The sequence below is a fragment of the Hippoglossus hippoglossus genome, chromosome 1, assembly GCF_009819705.1.
Source record: "Hippoglossus hippoglossus isolate fHipHip1 chromosome 1, fHipHip1.pri, whole genome shotgun sequence".
In the NCBI taxonomy this organism is placed as follows: Eukaryota; Metazoa; Chordata; class Actinopteri; order Pleuronectiformes; family Pleuronectidae; genus Hippoglossus; species Hippoglossus hippoglossus.
Window position 1 is genome coordinate 7,240,425 of NC_047151.1, and position 24,188 is coordinate 7,264,612.

General features: G+C 40.8%; 3 protein-coding genes across 6 annotated transcripts; all 3 read left to right on the forward strand.

The window, feature by feature from the left end:
• Positions 1 to 3,073: 3,073 nt before the first annotated feature.
• LOC117762903 (target of Myb protein 1-like) lies at positions 3,074 to 13,047 on the forward strand. Of its 3 annotated transcripts, XR_004614092.1 has the most exons (16): positions 3,074 to 3,261; positions 5,864 to 5,948; positions 6,532 to 6,610; positions 6,823 to 6,972; positions 7,730 to 7,864; positions 7,960 to 8,109; positions 8,965 to 9,081; positions 9,963 to 10,096; positions 10,210 to 10,252; positions 10,403 to 10,538; positions 10,958 to 11,024; positions 11,915 to 11,990; positions 12,128 to 12,187; positions 12,305 to 12,344; positions 12,464 to 12,673; positions 12,752 to 13,047. XR_004614092.1 is itself a non-coding variant. In XM_034587635.1 (15 exons), the coding sequence occupies exons 1-15, from the start codon at positions 3,189 to 3,191 to the stop codon at positions 12,607 to 12,609; spliced, it is 1,491 nt and encodes a 496-aa protein (XP_034443526.1). In that variant the 5' UTR covers positions 3,074 to 3,188; the 3' UTR covers positions 12,610 to 13,047. The 3 variants fall into 3 exon arrangements, 2 of the variants coding, with proteins under 2 accessions (XP_034443526.1, XP_034443537.1); XM_034587635.1 differs by having other exon boundaries at positions 12,464 to 13,047; XM_034587646.1 differs by having other exon boundaries at positions 10,406 to 10,538; positions 12,464 to 13,047.
• Positions 13,048 to 13,076: 29 nt separating this feature from the next.
• Positions 13,077 to 14,670, forward strand: LOC117762933 (noggin-like). The gene is made up of 2 exons (XM_034587691.1): positions 13,077 to 13,599; positions 13,686 to 14,670. Exon 2 carries the CDS (start codon positions 13,737 to 13,739, stop codon positions 14,448 to 14,450), a length of 714 nt encoding a protein of 237 aa, XP_034443582.1. The 5' UTR covers positions 13,077 to 13,599; positions 13,686 to 13,736; the 3' UTR covers positions 14,451 to 14,670.
• Positions 14,671 to 17,425: 2,755 nt separating this feature from the next.
• On the forward strand, positions 17,426 to 23,876 carry get3 (guided entry of tail-anchored proteins factor 3, ATPase). Of its 2 annotated transcripts, XR_004614095.1 has the most exons (8): positions 17,426 to 17,615; positions 18,663 to 18,810; positions 19,944 to 20,092; positions 20,244 to 20,394; positions 20,550 to 20,657; positions 21,726 to 21,923; positions 22,042 to 23,144; positions 23,217 to 23,876. XR_004614095.1 is itself a non-coding variant. In XM_034587673.1 (7 exons), the coding sequence occupies exons 1-7, from the start codon at positions 17,473 to 17,475 to the stop codon at positions 22,168 to 22,170; spliced, it is 1,026 nt and encodes a 341-aa protein (XP_034443564.1). In that variant the 5' UTR covers positions 17,426 to 17,472; the 3' UTR covers positions 22,171 to 23,876. The 2 variants fall into 2 exon arrangements, 1 of the variants encoding a protein (XP_034443564.1); XM_034587673.1 differs by having other exon boundaries at positions 22,042 to 23,876.
• The last annotated feature ends 312 nt before the right edge of the window (positions 23,877 to 24,188 follow it).

Consider the following 24,188-nt stretch of genomic DNA (forward strand, 5'->3'; position numbering starts at 1 on the left):
ACAGGTTTGAATCTGAAAAAGTATCAGGGCTATACTGTACATAACAGCACAGGCTTTGCTCTTACTTTCAATTTATTGTGACATACATTCCTCTCTGAGACACAGGTTATGGATGCAACTCTTACTACAACTCAAGTCCTCAATCAGGATCACATAAGAGGAGATTCCCTCAAGTAAGAGAGTATGTATATCAACTTGACTGTCATTATTTCACCACTTCAGAAATACACCATGTCCATAAAGTGGGGTTGTGTGTCAGGAGCAAAATAAAACACAACTACACAGATCACAGAGCTATCACTTCCTATCACATTTAGATTCAATGCTGCCACCTAGTGCTGACACTGCATAAATACACAAAAGACGGCAAAGATCAGATCAGATAAGATATAGAAATGTTATTGAGTAAAGTGAATTGGCACAGGATGATTGCTCGAGCATGTAAACAACGATTTGTAAATAAGTATAAGGAGATATTGGGATAAACGTGTCCAAATGTGGATATGTTGTGCAGGTTAGACCATTTATACGTATATCGGAAGATATGGTATACAAAAAGAGTAGGCAATATAAACATTTATATATACATGTTTGATTTGTTTTGCGTATGCATGTACGAATGACAATATGTATGTGTATATTACAAGCTTTTATAATAACAAGGATTGCAGACGAATTAAAGGATAAAATAGAAAGAGATACAAAAGCAAAAAACAACAGTATAATAATTCAGAGGAAATAGTCATTTCTGTAGACAAACCTCTACTATGTGTTTATGTGTGAAACAAGTAGAGGTGGCTTGTACAGCTTGTCCAAGTAAGGACGTTATTGTTACATGTTGTACCACATCTCTCTCAGACAACATCAGAGAACAGAGAATTACATATATGGTCACTAGCTTTTAACATATTATTTCTATTTTCAGTAAGTGACTGCTCCTCTTTATATAAGAGGTATAACTCACTTATATTTTCTGATGTGATGCAGGATACATAAAACGACACAAGGTGGTGCTACTCTCATAAATGTGGTATTACTGTAAGACACAGCACAGACAGGTAAGGGAATTATCTGTGGTTTCATAATTTGGAATTTCTACTAACTAACCACAGTGTGCACTGTATATAGATATGAGATATTTACAATATATGTGAGACTGAGAATGTATGCATGTAAAAATAAGACTAGATTTGCATGAAATGAGAACACATGTATTTAAGAGTGACAATGTACCTTTTTAATATGTTTCATGATTGATGCCTGGAGATCTCAGGCAGACAAACTAAGTATCTCTTCTTAAGACTGGCATATTCTGAACTACTGCAATGGTTGAAACTATTCATAGTGTTTTATTTAGTTGCATCATCTGTTTTATTGTGAAGCACTTTGTAACTTTGTTTTGAAGGATCCACAACAGAGAGCACGCAACAACACTGACAAAAATGTCATAAGACTTTTGTTGTGAGGAAGCACATTCTGAGAAGAATTTAGTAGTTAGGCAATAAACAGACTTACGAAAGTCGACACACTGTAGATGAGAGGATAAGCTTGTGAAAGATTAGAATGAAAATCTGCCAGAGCAAACGTCTTATTTTTTTTTTGTTAACAGCTCAGCAAACTCCAGTGGCTCTGTGTACAACAACCAGTTCAGAATCAAACATTTTCTCTAACATTTATTTTCTCCTGTAAAAGACCAGTGTGGGAATGAAGATATAATAACACAAATCGTTATATAAATGGCTCTCATGGGTTGTTGCAAAGCTGTAGGTATTGGTGCTGCAATCAAAGGTAGCTGTAGTGTATTTGTTTTCACATTGTTTAAAGAAATATGATATATGAGTCCCCCAGGGAGTTATAGCCTGTTTAACATTTCTTTGAATAAAATCTTTTCAAGCTGATTAAGCAAATAATCAGATCTCTCTCTCATTTCTAACTGTGTAGAATTGATCTCTTTGTTAGGTTATCTTCAGGCAATTTGAGATGGGAATGAAAAAGACAAAAGGTCGATGGTGGTTGATTCATTTTGTTTTACCAGATAGAGGAAAAGGTAAAGTCAAACTTCAAGTGCAGTTATAATGATGCTTGGATTTGAAATATAGTACAAAGTAACTCAATACATTTAAGTACACTTTTCAGGTATTTGTGGTTATTTTATGTAACTTTATATTTCTCATTCACTCTTTGTTTCAGAACAAAATATTCAAGTCTATGTCCATTCATTTGACAGCTAAAGTCAACGATTAAGGTTTTAAAGAAACATATACATACAAAAAAAATATGTTCTTACAACCGGCCCATAGTTCAACACCTGAAGTACAATTTTGAAATACCCATACTTTACTTAGGTAAGTTGCTTCAGTGCTTACATTTAAGGGTTGAAAGGCCTTTGAATTAGTTTTAAACTGTGGAATTTCTCCTTTTAAGGACTCAAAACTAAATACTTAGTATAATACTAAATACTAAATATATTAGGAACAAGCATCCAGTGAATTGACTGCAGGTCTGCTGCAACTCTCAGTTCTTTAAATTAAATGCTGAAGACTTTCCTGTTTGCCATGACCTCTAATTGAAATCAAATATTTACCCATTTCTTACATTGCGCGGTTGCTTTCACTTTTGTGTTTCTCATTTTTTTAATGTTGTTTATATATATAAAATGTATTCTATTCTCTATTTGATTTCTCTGTACTTCTTATTTGTAGTATAGTATATGTTGCTTTTACAATTTACCATGAAGTCTTTTAAAAGCACCTCGAATGGCCTTACTTAAAAAAGTCCTAAACAAATTAACCTTCCTTTAACAGTTTTTTGGGGAATATAATTGATTTTACTTATTTTTACTCCTGAAGACTTCTGAATGTTTTTATATATTTGTTTTACTTGGGGCCTGAAAATCGAACCTTGAGCGTCTTAATCCTCTGTGTGTGTGTGTGTGTGTGTGTGTGTGTGTGTGTGTGTGTGTGTGTGTGTGTGTGTGTGTGTGTGTGTGTGTGAAAAGTGATGTGATCACAGGGCAGCGGTGTGTGTTGATGCTGTTTCCTGGCTCTGTGTGTTTTCACGTGACCGCTCACAGGGCCAGCGCGTCTCAGAGGCAGCGGTGTTCGCTGAGATCCGAGAGGAAACAACACAGGCTGCAGCAGCTCAGCCTTTAGCTCTTCACTCGAGCGCTGTGGACCCAGTCTGCCGGCATGTTTTCACTCGGGGAGAAGATGGAGTTTCTCATAGGAAACCCCTTCTCCACGCCCGTCGGCCAGAGAATCGGTGAGTCGCTTTGCTTTTCAAACTTAATGTGTAAATGTTAGTCGTTGAGCTGCTGGAATAAATAAACGTCAGTAGATTAATTTATATAACTGTTATAACCACACCCACGGTGCTTAAAGTGACTGAAACACGCTTTTATTTCTAGCTTTCATATTCCTAAATGTTTCATAATGACAGAAACGTAAAAGAAAAGTCTGAAGAGAAAATGACGCAGCGGAGGCGGGCCTCGGTTCTCGGAGTCTTGAATGCCATTGGTCGCTGTGGCAAAGTGACAGCTGCCGTGGCGAATCAGAGAGCCGCCTGTTGCTTCCGCTCACTTCCTCAGTCACAGATGTGCTGAGTGAGGCTACAGCCTCACAACAGTTAGAACATCGCTGCTCCGGTTCAAGAAGGAAATGAGAGGTCGTGCAAGTTTTAAAGCAGATATATTTCCTCAGTGATGGCGGCAGGGTGCTCTCTCTCTCTCTCTCTCTCTCTCTCTCTCTCTCTCTCTCTCTCTCTCTCTCTCTCTCTCTCCCCTCTTTGCCAGCCCCCTTCCTCCCTCCCCCATTCTTCCCCTCTCACCCCAACCGGTCGACGCACATCTCTCCTCTGTCACTAAAGGGCTGCTCTTTCATTTTGAAAGGTCTCAACCGTACAATGTAAAGTGCCTTGAGGCAATATATGTTTTGATTGGGTGCAATACAAATAAAATTGAATTGAGGGTGATTTTTTTGTTGTTGTGTGAAACCACTGGAGGCCAGCAGCAGCTACTGGTGTCATGAGGACAGTGATGAGTAGTGAGAGAGTATGACACACCCATCTGATCTCAAGCCGACCTTCCTCTTCCTTCTTTCCTCTCAACCTCTCTCACTTTCTAGCACATACATTTCCGAGTGGCTTCAGCTCCTTCTGAGGCAAAGGAGAACAGAAGCAGCTGACAGTCACATGAAGTGGAGGCAGCAGCAGCAGGGTGGAGAGGGGAGGGAACCTGATGGGATTGAGAAAGGCAGTGATGAAGGTTTTTCTTGAGGGCTGTGTTGGTGGAAAGGAATGAAGGAGATTATGAGGAGCCTGTGAGGGGTGGAGGGCAAAGAAAGCTGGCTTTGATTGCTAAACTTTTTATGTCAGAGGTGAAAACCTATTCTCTCAACCGGCAGTGCAGTTCCCATAATAACACTGTCGATTGTTTTCTTTGCTTTACAGTTTAAATTATCATCAAGGTTATTTCGGCTTAGGTTTGAAGATTACATTTTCTTTTTGGCACTGCAGCTATAAACTGATGGATTTTTTTGCTGTATTATGGGAAATGTATAATTCAGGAAAAACTCTAGAATATCTTATATCTTGGAGTATGCTGCCTTAATTAACTCCAGGTTGTGTTTTCATATTCATTTGTTTGATAGACAGACAGACAGGCAGGCAGGCAGGCAGGCAGGCAGGCAGACAGGCAGACAGGCAGACAGACCGATACCGAGGAAAATTAAGTTTGTCTGTTAGTCAGCAGTATCAAGAAAATAAAGCTGACATGTTTAGAGGACCGATATTTATGACTGTGTGCAATTTGGTGCATATCCAAATAACAATCTGGATCTAGTGAATGAAATGTGTCTATAGCAAGGCAGCCAACTTTTTTGAAGAGCAGCAGACCTTCATTACATTACAAGCTGACGCTTTTATCCAAATCGACTTACAATAAGTGCATTCAACCATGAGGGTACAAACCCAGAACAACAAGAATCAAGAAAGTACAATTTCTTCAAGAAAGCCAAACTACAAAGTGCCTTCACTACTTTAAGATACTTTTGTTTAAGCGTAGCTAGTGAGCATTTTATATGAATATGGAGAAACTGACTTTGAAGTTATCTGTAGTTGTTTTGGTTTTCTGGCCAGCAACTATATTTGGACAAAGTTAGCGACTACTTGGTGAACATAGTGAAGTGTTTAGCAGCAACAGAGCCAGATGTTTCCATCAGGAGTTGGTGGAGCATGCATAATGCACCATGCATAATGCACCATGCATAAATACCGGCTAAACCACACATAAATAAGCCACTGTTTGCCATCAAGTTCAACAGGGTGACATTCAGCGTTGTGCTCACAGCTGATTTATACTTTGGCCAAGTCACCAAAAAAGGTTAAATTCAAACTTAAGCATATTTTTTAACTAACATTTATTTTTTTGTAAAAATACTTAAGATTTGAAACTAAATTGTCAGATTTTTTATTGTAACCTCAAGTAATCAGAACTGGAAATGTGAACTTTTGTGCAAGATCCAGGGATATGACAATAAAAGCACCTCTTATGAAGGCAGACCTTGAAACGGTCATGTGGTGATCCTGCTTCCTGTCTTAATATAATATAATTAATCACAGCGTTGGCACTGTTTCAAATTAACCATTTAATTTAATGATATGAATCATAACACACATATCTGTCTAAATTAACTCATTTATCCTCAAATTATTTATAAAATAATCCTTAAAAAGACCAACTAAAATGACTTCCTGTTATGACTCAGTTATCTTGATAGTGGGAGTATCTCTTCTGGTTATTGTGACGTGTCTGTTCCCATGTCAGTAGTATTACTGTAACTTCTCTTGATTGTCCCTCTGTTGACAGAAAGAGCAACCGGCGGCGCTCTGCATTCGGAGGACTGGGGGCTCAACATAGAGATATGTGACATCATCAATGAGACGGACGAGGGGTAGGGATGATGTGGTTTCCTCTGCTAAGTTATTTTTGGTCTTTATCTCTCCAGTGGAGCAGACGAGCCAGTGGAGACTGAGATTGTCCTGTTCTTGACCTCTCAGTACAAGTCAGTATCATGATTACTGGTGAAAGAGGCAAATCCAGGCCACCCAGCACGGTCTCATGATCTGGTGCACACTGCCCAACCTTTCTGATGAGTTATTACACTGTATCACAGTTTTACCTTTACAGTTACATTCTTTTCTTTGGCGCTGGCTCTTATTATTACATTAAAGACCATTTTTTATAGTTGTTTTGCCATTTGGTTTGTGATGCTATGAAGAATGTCACTCTAAGTCTAAAGTGTGTTTGTTGTAGTTAGATGTCTACAGTAAAACGTTTTTATTTACTAATAGACATTATTGTCGTTCATTGAACATTTGAATCATGAACAGCACTACTTTCATTAGTGCTTCTGCAACAGAAAACCTATTTTTCTGTTTTTGTTAATGATTATTGCCTGTTTTTTATTTTTAGAATATCAACATGGAAATAAATGTTCAATGATCACCTGATGCAAAGTTTGTTCTCCCTGTTAGTCCCAAAGATGCAGTCAAAGCTCTAAAGAAGAGGATCGTAGGAAACAAGAACTTCAGAGAGATCATGTTGGCCCTTACTGTGAGTTAATCATCTGTAGGTCATTGTATATAAATGTTTTATGAATTTGTTCATGAGATCAGCTCCTGATTGGCTGGTGGTCTAGAGGCAATGGTTTCAGTGCACATGCTTATAGTGGATCAACATTCATAATGAGAACATGACGACCAAAGCTTTATTTTTACGTTTTGATTTTGATTTAAATATGTCTCTTTATCTCATGGGTCTCACAGGTTCTTGAGGCTTGTGTGAAGAACTGCGGCCACCGCTTCCATGTCCTCGTGGCATCGCAGGAGTTCATTGAAGGGGTTTTGGTTCGTTCCATTCTGCCCAAAAATAACCCACCCACTGCCCTCCATGACAGGGTGCTCAGCCTCATACAGGTAAGGGGATGCTTCCTTCAGGGGACAGTGTGATAGAAACTGTCTACTGCAACTAATGATTTTCTCTATTATGAATTAATTTGCTGCTTGTTTCATTTAATATTCAAGTAATATTCATGTGTGAAAAGATGTCATATATGACATACATACCCGACGCATTTTCACAGACCACAATTCCTCATATTTTGTCCAACTAGCAGCTCAGTGGAATATCTCTGATTTTTGTAAATCAGGTGTCATAAAGGGGCCACATTTTACAGAGAGGGGACAAATATATGTCCAACTTCCATAAACAATTCCTGATTACTGTTAACACTATAGCTTTGAGCAAAGAGAAAGTGACCCTCGTTCCAGCACATTTGACAAAAAGCTTAGAAAATAAACGTTCTTACAAGTTCTTGCTGTATGTGGTTTAACAATGTCTTCAGCTGTATCATGAGGGTCATGTTCAACTCTATTATGTCTGCAGTCATGTACAACAGTGTAATCTTCAGTATTCTTTGTCATTTAAATAGCTTCGTGCATCTCTGTGCTTCATGGTCAGAACCAGTTGTTTGTAATCACAGACGAGCAGGAATGATAACTTTAGACAGAATCAGGCTTGTTAATGCTAAAGGATCATTTCTGTCTCTTCTCGCTCCATGTTGCTTTTCTTCCTCTTCACATGTGATCTTTGTTTTGGACTGTTTACTGTGTTGGACGGAAGATTCATTCATTCTTACTATGTGGCCTCATATGCTCTCGCTCCCATCTCCAGTCCTGGGCGGATGCATTTCGCAGCTCTCCTTCTTTGGCTGGGGTGGTGTATGTGTATGACGACTTGAGGAGGCGAGGTCTGGAGTTCCCCATGACGGACCTGGACGCTCTGTCCCCGATCCACACTCCAAACAGGGTGAGACTGCTTGCAGATTTTATAAGTACCACATCAAATCAAAACAGACACGTGTGTATCTAAATATGCTGGACCTCTCTGCCTTCATCTCGCAGAGTATCCCAGAAAACGAGACTCCTGACACGACAGCTGTCGCTCCTCCCGCACCTCAGTCACAACCACAGGCTCCCTCAGAGGCGACCACTCTGAACGCTTCACCTCCAGTTGAGCCCAACGAGAGACCAGCATCGCTGTCTGCACAACAGGTACCACTGCCAAATAACAGCTGTCAGCTAGTGTTGACTCTAACATTGGCCCTGCAAGGGCTGGGTGATATTATGAGCCATGTTCAACCCATAAATGTAGATTTATTTAAATATTTGTTAATGCATTTGTTATTAAAACCAACATTAATGTATTTAATCAAAGAACAGTCATATCATTTAGTTTACAGCTCGAAAAACACATTAAATTGTGCAGTTTCACTTTAAAAGTAGCCTCTGGAACACCATTTATACAAATCTTTAATCAGGTCTAGGAGTTCAACTAATCTTTATATTATCTGGAGGATTTACTCTTTAGCTGATTAACCACTGATTATTTTCCTATCTAATTTTCTTGACTAATCAATTAAGGGCTTGTTTAAAAAAAATAAAATAAGAATCTGACATTTTCTACCACAATTTCCCAAAACCAAATGTGACATTTGAATTTCTTTATTTTGTCTGACAAACAGTGCAAAACACAAAACAATTAATTTCACAAGTAGAGACGAGAGAGTATTTTAGCATTTGTTTTCAGAATAAAAATAGCATTCTGTCAATCAAATTGATTTAACTAATCTTTTAATGTGTTGGCTGAAACTGAAGCTGAATAGATACTTTTAAACTTTTAAACTACTGTTATAACATTGTCTGTTGTTTCATTGTATTGCAGTGAATGCTGGAGTAGAGCCAGTGTTAACAATGTTAATTCCATCTGTTTATTTCCTGCTATGACAAGTCAAATCAGACTTGAATAATAACTGTGTTGCTTGTATCACTGTTAACCTTAACAGTTAGCAAAAAACAAACAAACAAACTGTAAAATGGCCGTGTTTAGTTTTCTTTGCATTTATCCAGGAGCAGAAGCTGCGGAGCGAGCTGGCGCTGGTGAAGGGGAATCTCACAGTGATGTCTGAAATGCTGAATGAGCTCGTACCTGGACAGAGCAAGCCTGATGATACGGAGCTGCTACAAGTCTGTACTTTATGTGTCACAATGGTCTAGCATGTCTTATCATAGTGTGACAGAAGGAGAAAACATGCCCCCACCGTTTCAACACTGTTAAAAACAATCATCAGTGAGGACATGTACCACATAACTGGTCTTCTTTTGTAGTTTGTGATCTATTAATCCTGACGGTCCACTTTTTATCTTCAGAGTAAGGAGTCAGAAGAAAGGTCCTTTTCCCTGAGTTGTGAAGTCAGTGTTCTGCCTTTGTTGTGATCATGTGCTTTGAAGTTGGAATGTGGAACAAACATGGACACTGTAGACATATTTTGAACGTTTAAGCAACGTCTTGATATCTCCTTCCAATATTTGCATAATAACGAAGGGCAAAGAAAATTGGATTAGGTGTGACAGATATATAAATAGCTTAAAATGTGCATGTTAAACAGAAAAACATCTGAAATGGCTAAAAAGTCTGGTGTTTATGAGAGATGAGCGTGTAGTTTGCAAGTGACAGAAATGTGACAAGCTAACTTTAGTAGCTGCTTTTTTGGAGCTGAATGTAAAATGATGTTAATTGGTTTAAAAGTGATCATGTCAGCAACTCGTTTACAACATTTCATCGACTTCCTGAGTTGTTTTTCAAACTAGAGGTGGCGTTCATGTGACTTTTCCCAGTTGGGAACTACATTTTCTGTGAACGCACAATCAGATTCCCTCTCGTGTTGTAGTCAAAAATAATGCTGGGAATTGTAGGAACTAGTGATTTATGTGAAATATAGATGTGGCAGGAAAACTGGCTACACCAAAAAAGTCAATAACATTCATCTTAAAACACATTTCTTGGTCTGGATTCAACATGAAGGATTAATAACGATCTTGACTTTTCTCTCCCTCTCCGTGAGCAGCAGCTGTACTCTGTGTGTAAGAACATGCAGACTCGGGTGGTGGAGCTCATCCCCCAGCTGCTGGATGAAGGGTTTATGGAAGAGCTGCTCGTGGTCAACGATGACCTCAACAACGCCTTCATCCGCTACGAGAGGTGAGCTGCAGCCGAGCTTTTGCTGTTTTAAATGAGTCAGACAGGGCTCGTTTTAAATAAGCTGTATGTATCTTGTTTAATTTCACGTTCGTTGTATTATGTTTGTATTTTAGGTTTGACAGACTTAACAAGGCCCAGATCTCAAGTCCTCAGCAGGTACGATGACAGATGTTGTCTTCCTCTTTTGTTTGAAATAATGAACGCACTACTGCATTTCCCAAAAAGCTGTGAGGTGTAAACTTCTTTTCTTTGTCACGTGAGCTGTAAGAGATTACTCACACCCAGTGGGCTGTGTCCTCCTCTCAGCAGAGCTCTGCCAGCAGTACGAGCCTCATCGACGTCAGCCCACAGCCGCCCACTCTCAGCCAACCTGCTGTCATCACAACAACCAGCCAACCAACAGAAAGCACCTCCACCAATCAGAGGCAACCGGCCCCTCACAGTGAGTCAACGCTGTATGACCTTAACCTCATACTGTATGTGCCGTATTTTGCAACAGCAAATCTACATGAATGATCTCTTGTAACTAAAGTCTAGCGTTTATTATTTGTTGTTTGTCTGGTAAAAACAGGATGTTGTGGCTGGACATTACATGGGTGGCATACATAGTAGGAAAAGCAACAGTGGATCCACAGAGTAAATCCTAAAAAAAAATGCATTGTTGTACCATGTGATCTGTATGTGGAGAGAGGATCAGTCAGAAGGGTTTTATTATTACCTCCGCCAAGGAGGTTATGTTTTCACCTGTGTCCATTTGTTTGCTTGTGAGTAATGTTTTGCAAAGACTACAGGATGCATTACAAAATCTTGGCTGTTGTTACATTGAGTTGTGACTTCATGAGTGAACCCTCTACCTTTCAGAAGAGGAGGAGGAGTTTGACATGTTTGCTCAGACCAGAGGCAGCTCCCTGGCTGATCAGAGGAAAAGGTGAGTGGTGCTACAGTAACTGGTGACAGACAGGACCTGCTCAGACCTGGTATTAACATCCGCCCTGAGAGATCCAGTCACAAGTCGATATTATGAAGTTCCTCTGTTCACACGTGGCACAAAAGTGCGTCCTGAATGTGTCTCCTGTGACCACCTGTGATCGTATCTCACTTTCCTGCTCTATAAGCAAATAATCATTGTGCATCATTTCTGTTTGAGAAGAAAAAAACATGTTGTTGAAATGACAATGTTTGTGTTTGTGTCGGCATGAGGGAGGTAGAGAGAGATCAGGAGGGTCTGAATGAATCTCATGGACCAGTGCTATAAAGAAAGATTTTGACCAATTTAAGAAAGGTATCAATCATTGTGTGGTGGTCAGTGTTGATATTGTGGCCACAAACAAATCAGGATATGGAAACTGAGAAACTTAAAAATACGTTTGAATCATTGGGAAACTGTAGCAAGTCAGAGGACGTCAGCAGAGTAGGTGGCCACATGCGTCCCAGACCACCTCCGAATGGGAGATGTGATTGGATCTCAGGACGCATTTAGGATACATATGGGTGTGTTCACTTAGGATCACTCAGGACAGATATTAATACCAGGTCTGAAATGGGGGCAAAGAGGAACATGTGTTTTGTATATTTGTGTGCAGCCTTGAATATATAAGTGAAGTATTAGGCCAAGATATTTTTGTGACGTTGCTGATTTAGATTTTTTCTTAACTGCATCACATAAAAAAAGTCCATCCCTAATAACAAGTAAAGACTTATGGTAACAGTGCATGTCACAGAAATGTAATGTCCATGGTTTGATCCTGGTCAGTTCCTATTCACCTAAATATAACCCACATTGCATCATTACAATATGTCCCTGATGGGTGTGTCCAGTGTCAGATATGAGGACCCAGGAGCAGTGGAAGGCCTCGCCGGAGCTCTGGACACCAGGTTGCAGGTCACAGGAGGAGTGAGTGAACCTCAGTAACACACACACCAGGATGTGAAGAGAAGATTTATTTTGAGAGTACAAAGTGTATTTCTGTTTGTATACATAGCTACAACACAGTGTCCTCATGTCTGTCTCTTGAATACTTTTCCCCTTAGATGCCACAGACGAAAAACTCTCCGCAGAACAATATTGACAAGTGGTTATCCTGCGATATGGTGAGGTTATATACAGTTTTCTATGGAACTAACGCTGTGGGTGTTAGGAGGGAGAGTGATTGATAACAGTATGATGTGATCTTTAGCCTTTGTGTTTTCTTGTGTTTGGACATGCAGGGGCAGCAGTCCTCAGTGTGCGAGGGAGTGTCCAGTGAAGGTGTGTAGCTGGCCGCATCACCGCCATTTAATTTTAAATATGTTTTGAAGATCCTGCTCTGTTATGTGTGTTCATACGTAAACAAACACACACCTTTTAACTGTAAACATCTCTTGCAGAATTTGATATGTTTCTGGAGGATCGGGCAAAGGTGGCAGACCACAGCAGCCAGGGGACCCGCAGCATGCCGCCTGCAGCGTCCAGACCGCCGCCACCGGCAAGCCAGCAAGAGGACAGATCACATGACCAGCTTTTTTCACTCTGAGTGTGGGGAAGTGGAAGGCTAAACATACAGACAGGCTGGGCCAAGTCAGGTTATCTCTGAAAGTACACACACACACACACACACACACACACACACACACACACACACACACACACACACACACACACACACACACACACACACACACACACACACACACACACACACACACACACACACACACAGTAAAACCTGACACTACAGAACTAGTGCCTGATCAACTCGTATGCAGTATTTCTTAGTTAATTTTGCTGTTCGTACCTTTCTGTAAGTACAACTTTATGTGGATGTATTTATGAAATGTATTATTCTAATGTCGATGTGAACAAGAGTTTACAGTTGAACATATATTTGATATCACACCATCGCAGGCCTTCGAAGAAGAAATTTGATTTTGTGTAAATGAGAATAAACGGGACATTGTCCTGCAAACATGTTTCATCCGTCCTCTTTTTCACATGTTTTTCTCTTCGCCGCCATGAAGTGAATTTTCCCTGGAGCTTGTTTTCTAACCGATCTCAGTGTCGTCTTTGTGTTAGAAAACTCTTCATCTGTTGTTTCTGAAGATCTTGTGTCTGGGGTTGGTGACACAGCTCCACTTAATCCAGGTCAAATCATGCTTCTTCCTGTCTTGTTTCCTGCTTTGTGTGAAATATGTAAACACTTTTTTTTCTGTTCCTAATTCTGGCAATCAACACATTTACATGAAACCAAACCAAAGTAGAGCCGTGCTGTATTTCTTTTCACTCTGGTGAGTTAGAGCCTTGAAGGAGAAGTGGGAGCTTCGGTTGGGCTCTGGCCATACTTCATAATACGCCTGCTGTTTGTGTGATAAGGCCATCATTTTCAGTATGTTGTTGGTTAAGAGCTCAAGGATGTCTGGTGTTGAGTACACTGAGTCCCTGAAGCAGCCAGAGGAAGATTAGAGGAACGATTTTTACATTCCTCTGTTTAATCATACAGACACAGGATCATGTCTGGAGCATTCAACTGTGTCTGTCTCTGCTGGATTTTCTGTGTCCCTCCTTCTACATGGATTTGAAGCTCTTACTTCTAATATGTCAACACAGAATCAGCTTTCAAACCCTCAAGACCAGGAGGATTCACGCTTTGATTCACCATTTCTTATGCTGAGAGCCAGTCTCCTGTCCTTCTCGCAGCCAATGCGTCCATACACTCTGCTGACAAACATGGAGGATTACCAGGACATGCCCAAACCCAGACACCGCCGGCCTTCTCGCCTCCCGCGTCTTCTTGGACGCTCTTTCCACCCCTTCTGGACGTCTATAGAGAAGCCACCTGAGGCCACTGAGGGTGACGGTGATAGGCGGCTTTTGCTGCATGGAGACACACCGCCTGGCAAATCACCCACTAACCTGAATCCTCCTCCAGAGCTGAAAGAGGCTGCAGCAAACCATCACCACAAGCTGGAGAAGGAAGCTGCAGGTCTAGATTTGGGTCCTGTTCCTCCAGATGTCGCCAGTTCGGTTCGATCCTGGCTGCTACGCTCTGCCACGTGTGAACTAACCTACCAGTGGAAGGACCTGAGCCCAGCTTTCTGGCCTCGCTGGCTGCGGCAGACAGACTGCGAAAGATCGGACCAAGTGCGAAGTTGCTCCTTTCCCAGTGGAATGGAGTGTGTGAGACCTCAGACAGCACACATAAAGATTCTGGCTTGGCACTGCCTGGAGATCAGAGACAGAGGTGATGGATCTAGAAAGATTAAGAGCAAAAGGTATAACGGCAGCGCAGAAGTGGGGACGAGTGAAGCCATGAAGAGTTGTTTATGGAGGAAAGTGTCTTCTCCTGTGGTTACAGCATGTACATGTTCATGTAAGTGAATGTTTCTCTCATCACCGGCTGCAGCTTGGTTTCAATATGCACAATATGTATTTTATGCTGCTATTGAGGCACCTTTAATTAAGTGAGACATTGCATGTGCTGTACATGGCTTTAAGCAGAATCTAATAAATTTCCCTCTGGGAATTTTTTCTCAGCAACATCACTTGGCAACCAGACAACCAATGAGTGGACAATGTAACGCCTATCCTTAGTTTATTGTTTTGTTTTTATTTTCATGTGCACTGTTTACTTTTAAAGACAGCAATCCTGTACAAATCTAGAGATGCATTACATCATGATGCTATTTTTGAGGGTTACAAGTGTGAATAATCAGTTTGTTTTGCTTTGTTTATATCTGGATGATGAATTGGATGGACAGTAATGTAGGACAGGCATATATAAGCATCATGCTTCTGCCTGTGTATTTTCACTCTCTTTTTACATAGAATGTCAACTATGTGTATACTATGTATAATGTTTTCATGACTGAATAAAAAGATACTCTACTCTTATATAAATATATATATATATACATGCTACTTAATCACTCTGTGTCACTACTCTTGAATATTCCAGCCTTCCTGTCACAAGCACTCCCCCTAAAAGTAAAGTAAATATCTGGTATCAGTGAAGCTAAACAGTCATTGTTAAGACCCCATCAGCCCCTCGAGGGTTGTGCTGCATTCAAGTCATGTGGGCTGTGGTTTCAATGTATATGGCAGCATTTTCAGCACATTGCCGACTTTTCAACTCTCCTCTGGGTTTAAAATGTAACAAATTAATTAATGTTTTACAGCAAAAAAACATGTCAACTCCCAAATGAAAAACCAAAGGGAAATGTTTGACCGATTGTGCCATTTCAAATGTATTTTTAATACGAGAAGTGTTTTGTCTAAAATAGCATCTGACCGTGTAACGGTGTTTAAGATTTTGCAGAAAGTTTCTGCTTTTGTTTCATGTGACATTTGTTTTTTGTATGTGATGCTCTCATAGCTCTATATGTAAAAGCTTAAAGGGATAGCACGGCTCCAGGCAGGAGGATAACAGTGAATCGGTGAAAGCAAACTCAGGGGCTGTGTTTGTAGGTGGTTCTGTTGAGCCATTTTGCCACGCCCATTTCAAATTACTCCAGAATATGTACATTTTCACCAGGCCTGATGCGCCCGCAAAGTTTGGTGAGTTTTCGAGAATGTTCAAGCCGTCAAAAATGTGATTCATTTGCCTGATGATAATCAAATGAAAAGCAGTAGGGCCTTTGCACTGTTGTTGCTAGGGCCCTAATAAGGTCAGGAGGAAAGACTCACTACCGCCACCTGGTTTTTGAAATGTTCACTGTGCTGTTCATTCTGGCCCCTCCCCTAATAGACGTTTAGAGGTAGTTTGTCATAAACTCTGACGCAGAATAACAATTAGGATACATCCCTCACACTGACCACAAAGCTATTTGTTGTCACTGCTTCTTGTTGCTGTCTTATTTTACTTTCAAACATGGGTATATTTTAAGAACTTATGGTATTTATCGTTATTCCGAAACATTCATGTTTTTAAACCACTGCCACAGTCGCGTTTAGACCCAAAACTCCGAGTGTCGGTGAATGCATCTCTACATCCGGGTTCGTCCCCTCTCAGGAGCCGCACGGGAGAGACAGAAGCTCAAATCGTGGCAGCGGCAGCTCGTAGAGGCACTTCCGGTGGCAGCAGAAACTGCTACTGATATGTAAAGGCAGCTGCCGCGATTTGAGGCAGCTGTCAGAGTTACCACCGCTGTTTGTGACTTACTCACTGAGATTCATACGTAGTTTATGTTAATGTTTATCAGCGTGTTACTGTTCTGAGCACCAAGACTAATTGATCTGTATTTCTCCACTTGTTTTGTGAAACACGCTCTTATATGTGGCTGATTTCTTTGTCATATTTGTACCGATTCTGCTTCAATGCTGTTGATGCTTTGCCTTTGTTTTGTGTCATTAAACTAAAACTTGAAATCCCACTGCTGCCAGGCTGCATTAGGGCACCTGCCGCGGCAGCTCCCACCTTTGTTTGGAGGCAGCGGCCTTTGCTGCCACCATAGACTGTATATACTGTTTATCCACTGAGAGCAACTACCGCTGTTTGTGACTCTCAGGGAGATTTGGACTAGTTGTGAACTTACTTGTTATTGTTCTGGGCCATGGATTGGTTGAGACGCTGCGTACAGTTATGGTGTCATCCCTTCACATCTGTTTTAGTCTTTTCTACTTTCTTTATGTTTAAGGGGTTTAGTTAAACTTTAATAATATTTATAAGCATTTTAAGGGGCCATGCCATGTTAATTCTTTTATTTTTGTCTACTGATCATTTATAAGATGTGCCTGTGCCACACTTCAGACTCCTGACAGCGGCACAGAACAAATAACATAATGATATTTTTTTTGAAAGCCGAAGAAATCATGGAGATATTAAATCATAAATATAAATGGAGTGTGCCTGGTCCTACCGTTACTGAACACTTTGTTGCTTTGAGGTATTTCCATCTACTTTGGTACAGTTGTAGTCAATAAATTGCTACATGAGCAGTGGCATCTCTGTGCATCATTGCTATCATGGAGCTATTCACCATCTTATGTCGAATTTAAGGCAAGGATAAATATGTACATTTCTCCTTTGGTTTATCACAGTTTATTGTCACACTGTTACTAATACAGTCTTTGAGTTCTTACCTATCCACAGACACCAAGATCATGCATATGGATCTGATAGATGTGGAACTCTTCTTGATTCATTTGGAATCCAACCCCCAGAGCTTTCAAACTATCTAATAAACTTTCATAAACCAGTATATATATCTCATTGAAAAAAATCACAAACAGCTTCAGTTGCTCTCAGACAGTGGCGCAACTGTGACAGCTGCCTTTAAACAGTGTGGCAACAAAGGCCGCATTTCCATATCAGTGGCAGTTCCTGTTGACACCGGAAGTGCCTCTACGCTGCCACGGTTTAGGCTTGTCCTCACTGCCGCACGGTGCAGTGTACACAGACAAGATGGCAGCTTCTGTGGAAGACGAATTCGAAGATGCTCCTGACGTGGAGCCGTTAGAACCAACTCTGAAGAACATCATCGAGCAGAAATCCCTCAAGTGGATATTTGTGGGAGGCAAGGGAGGTGTCGGTAAAACGACTTGTAGGTGAGTGGAAGAGAACCGCTCGTCGCCTCCAGGCTTTGACTCGCTAGCTAACGCAGCTAGCTTTAGCCTGTATTACTAGTTGACGTGGATCAGTGTGAGTAAACGAGTCCACCGCGCAGTTTCCCCAGAACAAGAATTAGATGGGAGTTAGCTCACTATCCGAAGACGTGTTAGCATTGAGCTATATTGATATTAGCGTTGTGTTAAACGTCAGTCAGTCATCCCTGAGTTAGTTGACAGTTTGCCGGCTGGTTGATCGCTGTCTAGCACTGTCACTTGCTAACTTTAGCCAATTGACACATGCGCCTGTCAGTGTGTGTGTGGTCATTCCGCTGCGGTTTGACATTGACAAGCTGTTTATTTCCATGTTCAATGGAAGATCTATCTAAACCGTGTTAAATAGACTTAGCATTAGCATTGTGGCTAAAAGACGATAATGGACTACTTTCTTGAGGATACACTAGCCTACATACTAGCTTGCTATCTTGCATTAACTACAGCTGCCAAGACTCACCGAGCAATTCTTAAAATGTCATTAGGAATATTCAATGTTAAAGGCGTTAAATACACATCATTGAAGTATTGTGGATGTGATGCCCACGCAGAAACGTTCAGTAAATGCAACAACAACTTTCTAACCTCAGTAAAATGTATTAAGATGCGGATTATAACAAAACAAACGTGTGATCACATGTAAACATTGTACTTTATCTTATGTAGATTTTTACACATAACTAGGGCTTTGATTGTATCGGAACTTTTTTTTTGGACAATAGATGAAAATAGTTTAAACATGTAACTCTGGCTCATGTGCAGTGTTTTGTCTTTGGATTAATGAGCACTCTTTATATCAAATAAATTGATCAAATTAATGAATATACATAATGCGGCTTAGGAAAAGAACATTTAAGGTGCTTAACAACGGCGTAACAACAAAGTCTCAGTCCGATTTCAATGTTATTATCAGTACCACATACAACATGGAACTTTAACCACTGTTGTCTACACCTGCTGTACCAACGTGTCTCGTCTGTCTCATTTGTTCAGCTGTAGTTTGGCTGTCCAGCTGGCTGCGGTGAGGGAGAGTGTCCTGATCATCTCCACAGATCCTGCCCATAACATCTCTGATGCTTTTGACCAGAAGTTCTCAAAGGTGCCGACCAAGGTCAAGGGCTATGAAAACCTCTTTGCGATGGTGAGTCAACCTGCAAAAAGAACAGGAACATGTCGCAGACAGAGTAAGGAGTGTCTGTACAAGTTGGGTGGTAGAGTAATCTAATTTCTACAATAAAAATAAGTTGTATGAAAAATCCACAGTTAAGTCAAAGTCATAGAAAAAGCTACACAATCAACAAAGATGGATTTATTGTGCACTCAGCCCTCAAGTTACTAAATATTTAACATTGTTTAAAAGCTAGAATTATATCAATACTGTAAAACATTTTTACAGGAGATATTTTGACTTGTCATTGCAGGAAAGGTTCAGATGGTTCAACATTAACAGGCACTCTTTCTATTCAAGAGACCCAGTAACAAAATGAGAGTGTGACATAATGAGCCAGCATGTACAATACCATGACCCTGAAACTAAAGCAGCTAATTTGGACTCAATTCGATTTTTGACACCATTAGGGATGGTTTCCAAAACCCGCTGTTTAACTGGTCCAATTGGAAACGCTTTGCTGTTATCAGTTCTGCTCTTGGTGGGGGAGAAATTTAGAAAATACTTTCCTTTTTTATTATTGCTACAGAAAAACAAATTCTTGCACATTTTATCTCCATCCATCCATGTATCCAATATCTTTACCTTGTATCAACTGAGTTAGCAGCCTAAAGCCCAGATATGGAGTTAAATAAATTATACAAACATGGATTATTGATTAAAAATAACTGTCGCCATCTGAGATTTATCGGTGTGTTCACAAATATAACCTCTGATTGATGAAATTAAAACTGACTAAACAACAGTGATTCTCTGACCATGTATGTGTATAAGCAGCAGTTAAAATCGTAATGCCCCCCCCCCCCCCTATCACATTTTAAAAGTCTCCTAAAACAAGTAGATAGAATCATAGCTATATCTGTTATTAAAGAGGTTTCTTTATGCTCTGTTTGGAAAATGAAGTTTCGCGCATGAGATCAGTATCTCTTCTGTGTCATGAGGATGGTCAGTTCCACATCTGGGTCTCAAAAGCACAAACCATCGTTGTGTAACAAACGGAATCCCCAGAGGCCCAAAAAACATTTGCAGGCAGTTTCAAACATGTTTTTTGGTATGCGTGTCAATTTGTGTTTGTGTTTCTGTGTTTGTGTTGTGTGTGAGTGCAGGAGATTGACCCTAGCCTGGGTGTAGCAGAGCTGCCTGATGAGTTCTTCGAAGAGGACAACATGCTCAGCATGGGCAAGAAGATGATGCAGGAAGCCATGAGTGCCTTCCCTGGCATCGATGAGGCCATGAGCTACGCAGAGGTCATGAGGTGAGATCTCCTGGTCGATACAAAACCAAAGCACATTTTCCTACAAGCAGCACTGATCCACCGCTGAATTTACCTTTTAGTCTAGTATGATGGAGTCCATAAAGAAAAGTTGTCCAGTTGTGAGTTATACAATTGTCTTCCTGTGCCTCAGGTTAGTGAAAGGAATGAACTTCTCAGTGGTGGTCTTTGACACTGCCCCCACTGGCCACACACTGCGGCTGCTTAACTTCCCCACCATTGTGGAGCGTGGGCTGGGTCGTCTCATGCAGATCAAGAACCAGATCAGCCCTTTCATCTCACAGGTAAGTGAGATGGGCTGCTGATGAGCTTTCAATTGAAATAGTAAAACAAATAGATGAATGGAAAAAGCCGCAATGACATTATATTTGGGGTTGTCATGAAACGTTTTCTTTTGCAATGAAAACAAGGTTCTCTCTGTTTCTCTCATTGTTTGTAGATGTGTAACATGCTCGGTCTGGGTGACATGAACGCAGACCAGCTTGCCTCGAAGCTTGAAGAGACGCTGCCTGTCATCCGCTCAGTCAGTGAGCAGTTCAAAGACCCTGTAAGTCACATAGATACACAGCACTTGTAGTTATTATACAATCACATTACTTTCTCTTTAAGATAACAAGTGTTACTGTGCAGTTGCTTTTATGTTGCAGGGTTTTGTTTCGTTGTGCTTGCGTGCATATACACTGGGCTTGTCATACTACACTTTACAGACCTGGGCTCCTCCATTGAGGTGTTGCTGTAGCGGAGCCCAAAGGCTTTCCAGCTCTCTAGCTGGTTCCCACCATCATTTAAGTGAAGAAGTGGTGCCAGTAGTGTTAATTGATAGTGATGATAACTTGAAGCAGGTGGAGAAAAGGATCTAATCCACTCATTATGTTATTAAAACCAATTTAACATTTAGTGATCTAGAACAGCCACTTCTAATGTAAACCTTCTCATCACTGAGCTGTGTGCATTTATGCAGCATATACACGTGGGGCACGTGCTTTGTTGGTGCAGCCTCCCAACCCGTCCTACTGTACGCCTGTGTACAATGGTGGGACATGTAGTATTGTGACAAGAGGACTATCAACAACACAGTTTCAGCTCTCTGTATACTAGATAATGTTTTCATGACACAATGACTAAAAATTGTCATTTAAGAATGAATGTTTATAAAGTTTTTCCCAGAAATTGCTTTAGTACTAGTAGACAATCCCATTTCCATATCAACCTGTCCACTGATTTACATTTACAGATATAAATACACTCTCAAATCTGAATACATATTTTAAGATATTTTCTTTACCCATTTCCAAATCCCGATTACACACACACGGATTTTAAATATACATTTGAAGATATTTTTTAAACACATTTTCAAATCTGTTTACACACACTAAATACAATTTTCAGATCCATGTACAAATTCACAAATCTCATTACACATTTGGAGATTCTTTTACGCATTCACAAATCTGAGGGCTTATGGGAGGGGATGTATCGGTTGCATTTTTTCAAAGTGTGGCCGGCTCATGCTAGCTTTTCCAGGATTACCAACCCTAGCGTTTTTAGTAGTTGTTTTAAAGCTTTTCTGTACATGAGTGTAACCCTTCTCCGTTTCTTTCCCCTCCATTAGGAACAGACCACCTTCATCTGTGTTTGTATCGCTGAGTTCCTCTCCCTGTACGAGACGGAGCGGCTCATCCAGGAGCTGGCCAAGTGCCACATCGACACGCACAACGTCATCGTCAACCAACTTGTTTTCCCTGAGACAGAGAGGCCATGTAAAATGTGTGAAGCCCGCCATAAAATCCAGTCCAAGTATTTAGACCAGGTACGAGACAGTAGTTTGTGTTCAAAGCTGTTAAAATACAGATGCATTATTGAAACCAACATATTTAATAAGTGTAACATGTTATTGTCCTTTTTCATGGCCTGTCCTCTCTCTACAGATGGAGGACCTTTATGAAGATTTCCACATAGTCAAGTTGCCGCTGCTGCCCCATGAAGTTCGAGGTGCCGACAAGGTTAACACGTTCTCTAAGCAGCTTCTGGAACCGTACAAGCCCCCAAACAAGTGATCTCCCTCCCTGCAGGACTTCCCTCCCTCTGCCCCCTCTTTGCAGACCACACCTCTATCTACAGTCTGACCTCCCCTCCTGTGAGCCCCCTCCTACACTGGCCTCAAGCCCCACAGTAACAGGCTCAAGGTGATCCACTCAGTCGTCAGCCCATCATCCGAAGTAGAGCACCTCTACAGCGAGACACAGGCGCTTAATGAAGGGGAGCTGATGATCACAAACACACAAATATATTCAGCTGTATTGTTAGAGATAAGACAGATAAGAGCTGCCTGACTCTCACTTCACCTCCTCTTGTCTCCATATCCTCCGTGTGGCAGTCAAACTATTCCTCCTTAAAGCATTTCACTTTTTCTTAACAACCCCCCCTCCATCTGACACAGTGTCCAGCTTCAATTGTGTAAAAACTAAATATGTGTTTCCAGTGACGGTGCTGTGTGTTCCTCATTTCAGATGGTTGATGTTTATTCCGTGTGACTTGGTGGCTGTGTGCGTTCTCCAGTTTGACTTGACTAAAATTTCCCACTAACTCATCTCACACACATCCGGACCTTGCATCCGGATGTCGACAGATTCAGAGTGTGACGGCAGGGCAGTGAAAACAGACATAAAGAAAAACAATTTTAAAAGAATTATGGCTTGGCAAAAAAGTGTCTTTTACCATTTGTCAAATCTTTACTCACTCCTCCATGCGACTATGGTGTAAATGCAGTTACTTAACGTCAATGAGATTTTGAATCATGTCAAACTAGGAGCTTTAAATAGTCTGTGCCTCTGTTATCGTTTTAACTGGACAGTCTTAAAGCTAGGGTTGGTAATCCTGGAGAAGCTGGCTACACCATATCACAGATACATCCCACCCCCTCCCATTGTCCCTCTCAACAAAGCTATGGCCCTGAAGCACATGAAAGCTCACTGACTTACAACGCTAATAGACAACTTTTTTGTGACTAGCTCACTAACTTCTGGCTAACGTCTCTGCTTCAGAGGGGAATGTCTCCCCGACTTGTGAAGACCCCGGTCACGTGTTGTGACGCCACGAACAGGGGGCTCGCAGACAGGCAGATCCGTTAGTGACAGACAGGCACACCAGCCAATCATTTCATTAAGTCGTGCGAGGTCCACAGACCCAGGCTTTTTTTCTTTATTTCCTACAAACAACTATATTTATTGATGGCTATCAGGACGAGAAGAGGATTTCAAAAAATTACCAACCCTGCCTTTAATGGCCTCTGTTGAATATTGTAGGCATCTAGTTGCTTCAGACAGATGATGCTTGTGACCTGATGTTTCAGTGGCTGAACGTTCATTATTGTTTCTGCTGAATCCCCAGCACATGCTCCCACAAGCTCTGTCAATCATTATATCTGTTTACTTAAGACTATAACTTATGGGAACACAATTGAAAGACATTAGTAGCCTTATTTAGTGCATTGTTAATCAAAAATATATTGAATGTTGCTTGATCAATGATGTTGAACCAATGAATGGTGAGTAAAGCATCTTTGCCCTAGAGTGGACTCTGATTGGCTGATTTGATGATTGAATTACTTCATTTCCCAACAGACACATAGAGAAGACAGGTTACTCCACCCCTCAATCCGACTCTTCATCTCTCCCCTCTGTAACTGAATGCTTTTGAGACGATACAAAGCTGTTTTCTATAAATTATTTAGCAAGTGTTGATTAAAATGAACTTGCCTCAGCTCAGAGCCTTTTGTGGTCATTGTTTTGATCTGATGTTGTGTCCTGATCAGGCTGCAGATTGTGTCTGACGGACTCATTTAACCTCGAGCGAGAAGATTCAGGAGCACAAACAAGCCTTTTATGCTCAAAAAATGAAAGACGCATGCAAAAAGTACAATTATAATTTGTATTGATTTTGTTAAATTATAAAGTGTTAACTTTAAATGAATTGTCCGGGTGCAGAATTGCATTTGTGGTGGGAGAAGTATTCAGATCCTTTACTGAAGTAAAAGTACTAATTCCACACTTGTAAAAATACTCTACTTCGAGTG

Excerpts from the sequence above, each read along its gene's own strand:
- LOC117762903 (XM_034587635.1), top strand. The coding sequence starts at position 3,189 with ATGTTTTCACTCGGGGAGAAGATGGAGTTTCTCATAGGAAACCCCTTC. Across the intron at positions 3,262-5,863 it reads GCCCGTCGGCCAGAGAATCG|AAAGAGCAACCGGCGGCGCT; the intron begins GTGAGTCGCTTT and ends CTCTGTTGACAG. Across the intron at positions 11,025-11,914 it reads CTGGCTGATCAGAGGAAAAG|TGTCAGATATGAGGACCCAG; the intron begins GTGAGTGGTGCT and ends GGGTGTGTCCAG.
- LOC117762933 (XM_034587691.1), top strand. The coding sequence starts at position 13,737 with ATGCTGAGAGCCAGTCTCCTGTCCTTCTCGCAGCCAATGCGTCCATAC.
- get3 (XM_034587673.1), top strand. The coding sequence starts at position 17,473 with ATGGCAGCTTCTGTGGAAGACGAATTCGAAGATGCTCCTGACGTGGAG. Across the intron at positions 17,616-18,662 it reads GTCGGTAAAACGACTTGTAG|CTGTAGTTTGGCTGTCCAGC; the intron begins GTGAGTGGAAGA and ends TCATTTGTTCAG. Across the intron at positions 20,658-21,725 it reads GTGAGCAGTTCAAAGACCCT|GAACAGACCACCTTCATCTG; the intron begins GTAAGTCACATA and ends CCCCTCCATTAG.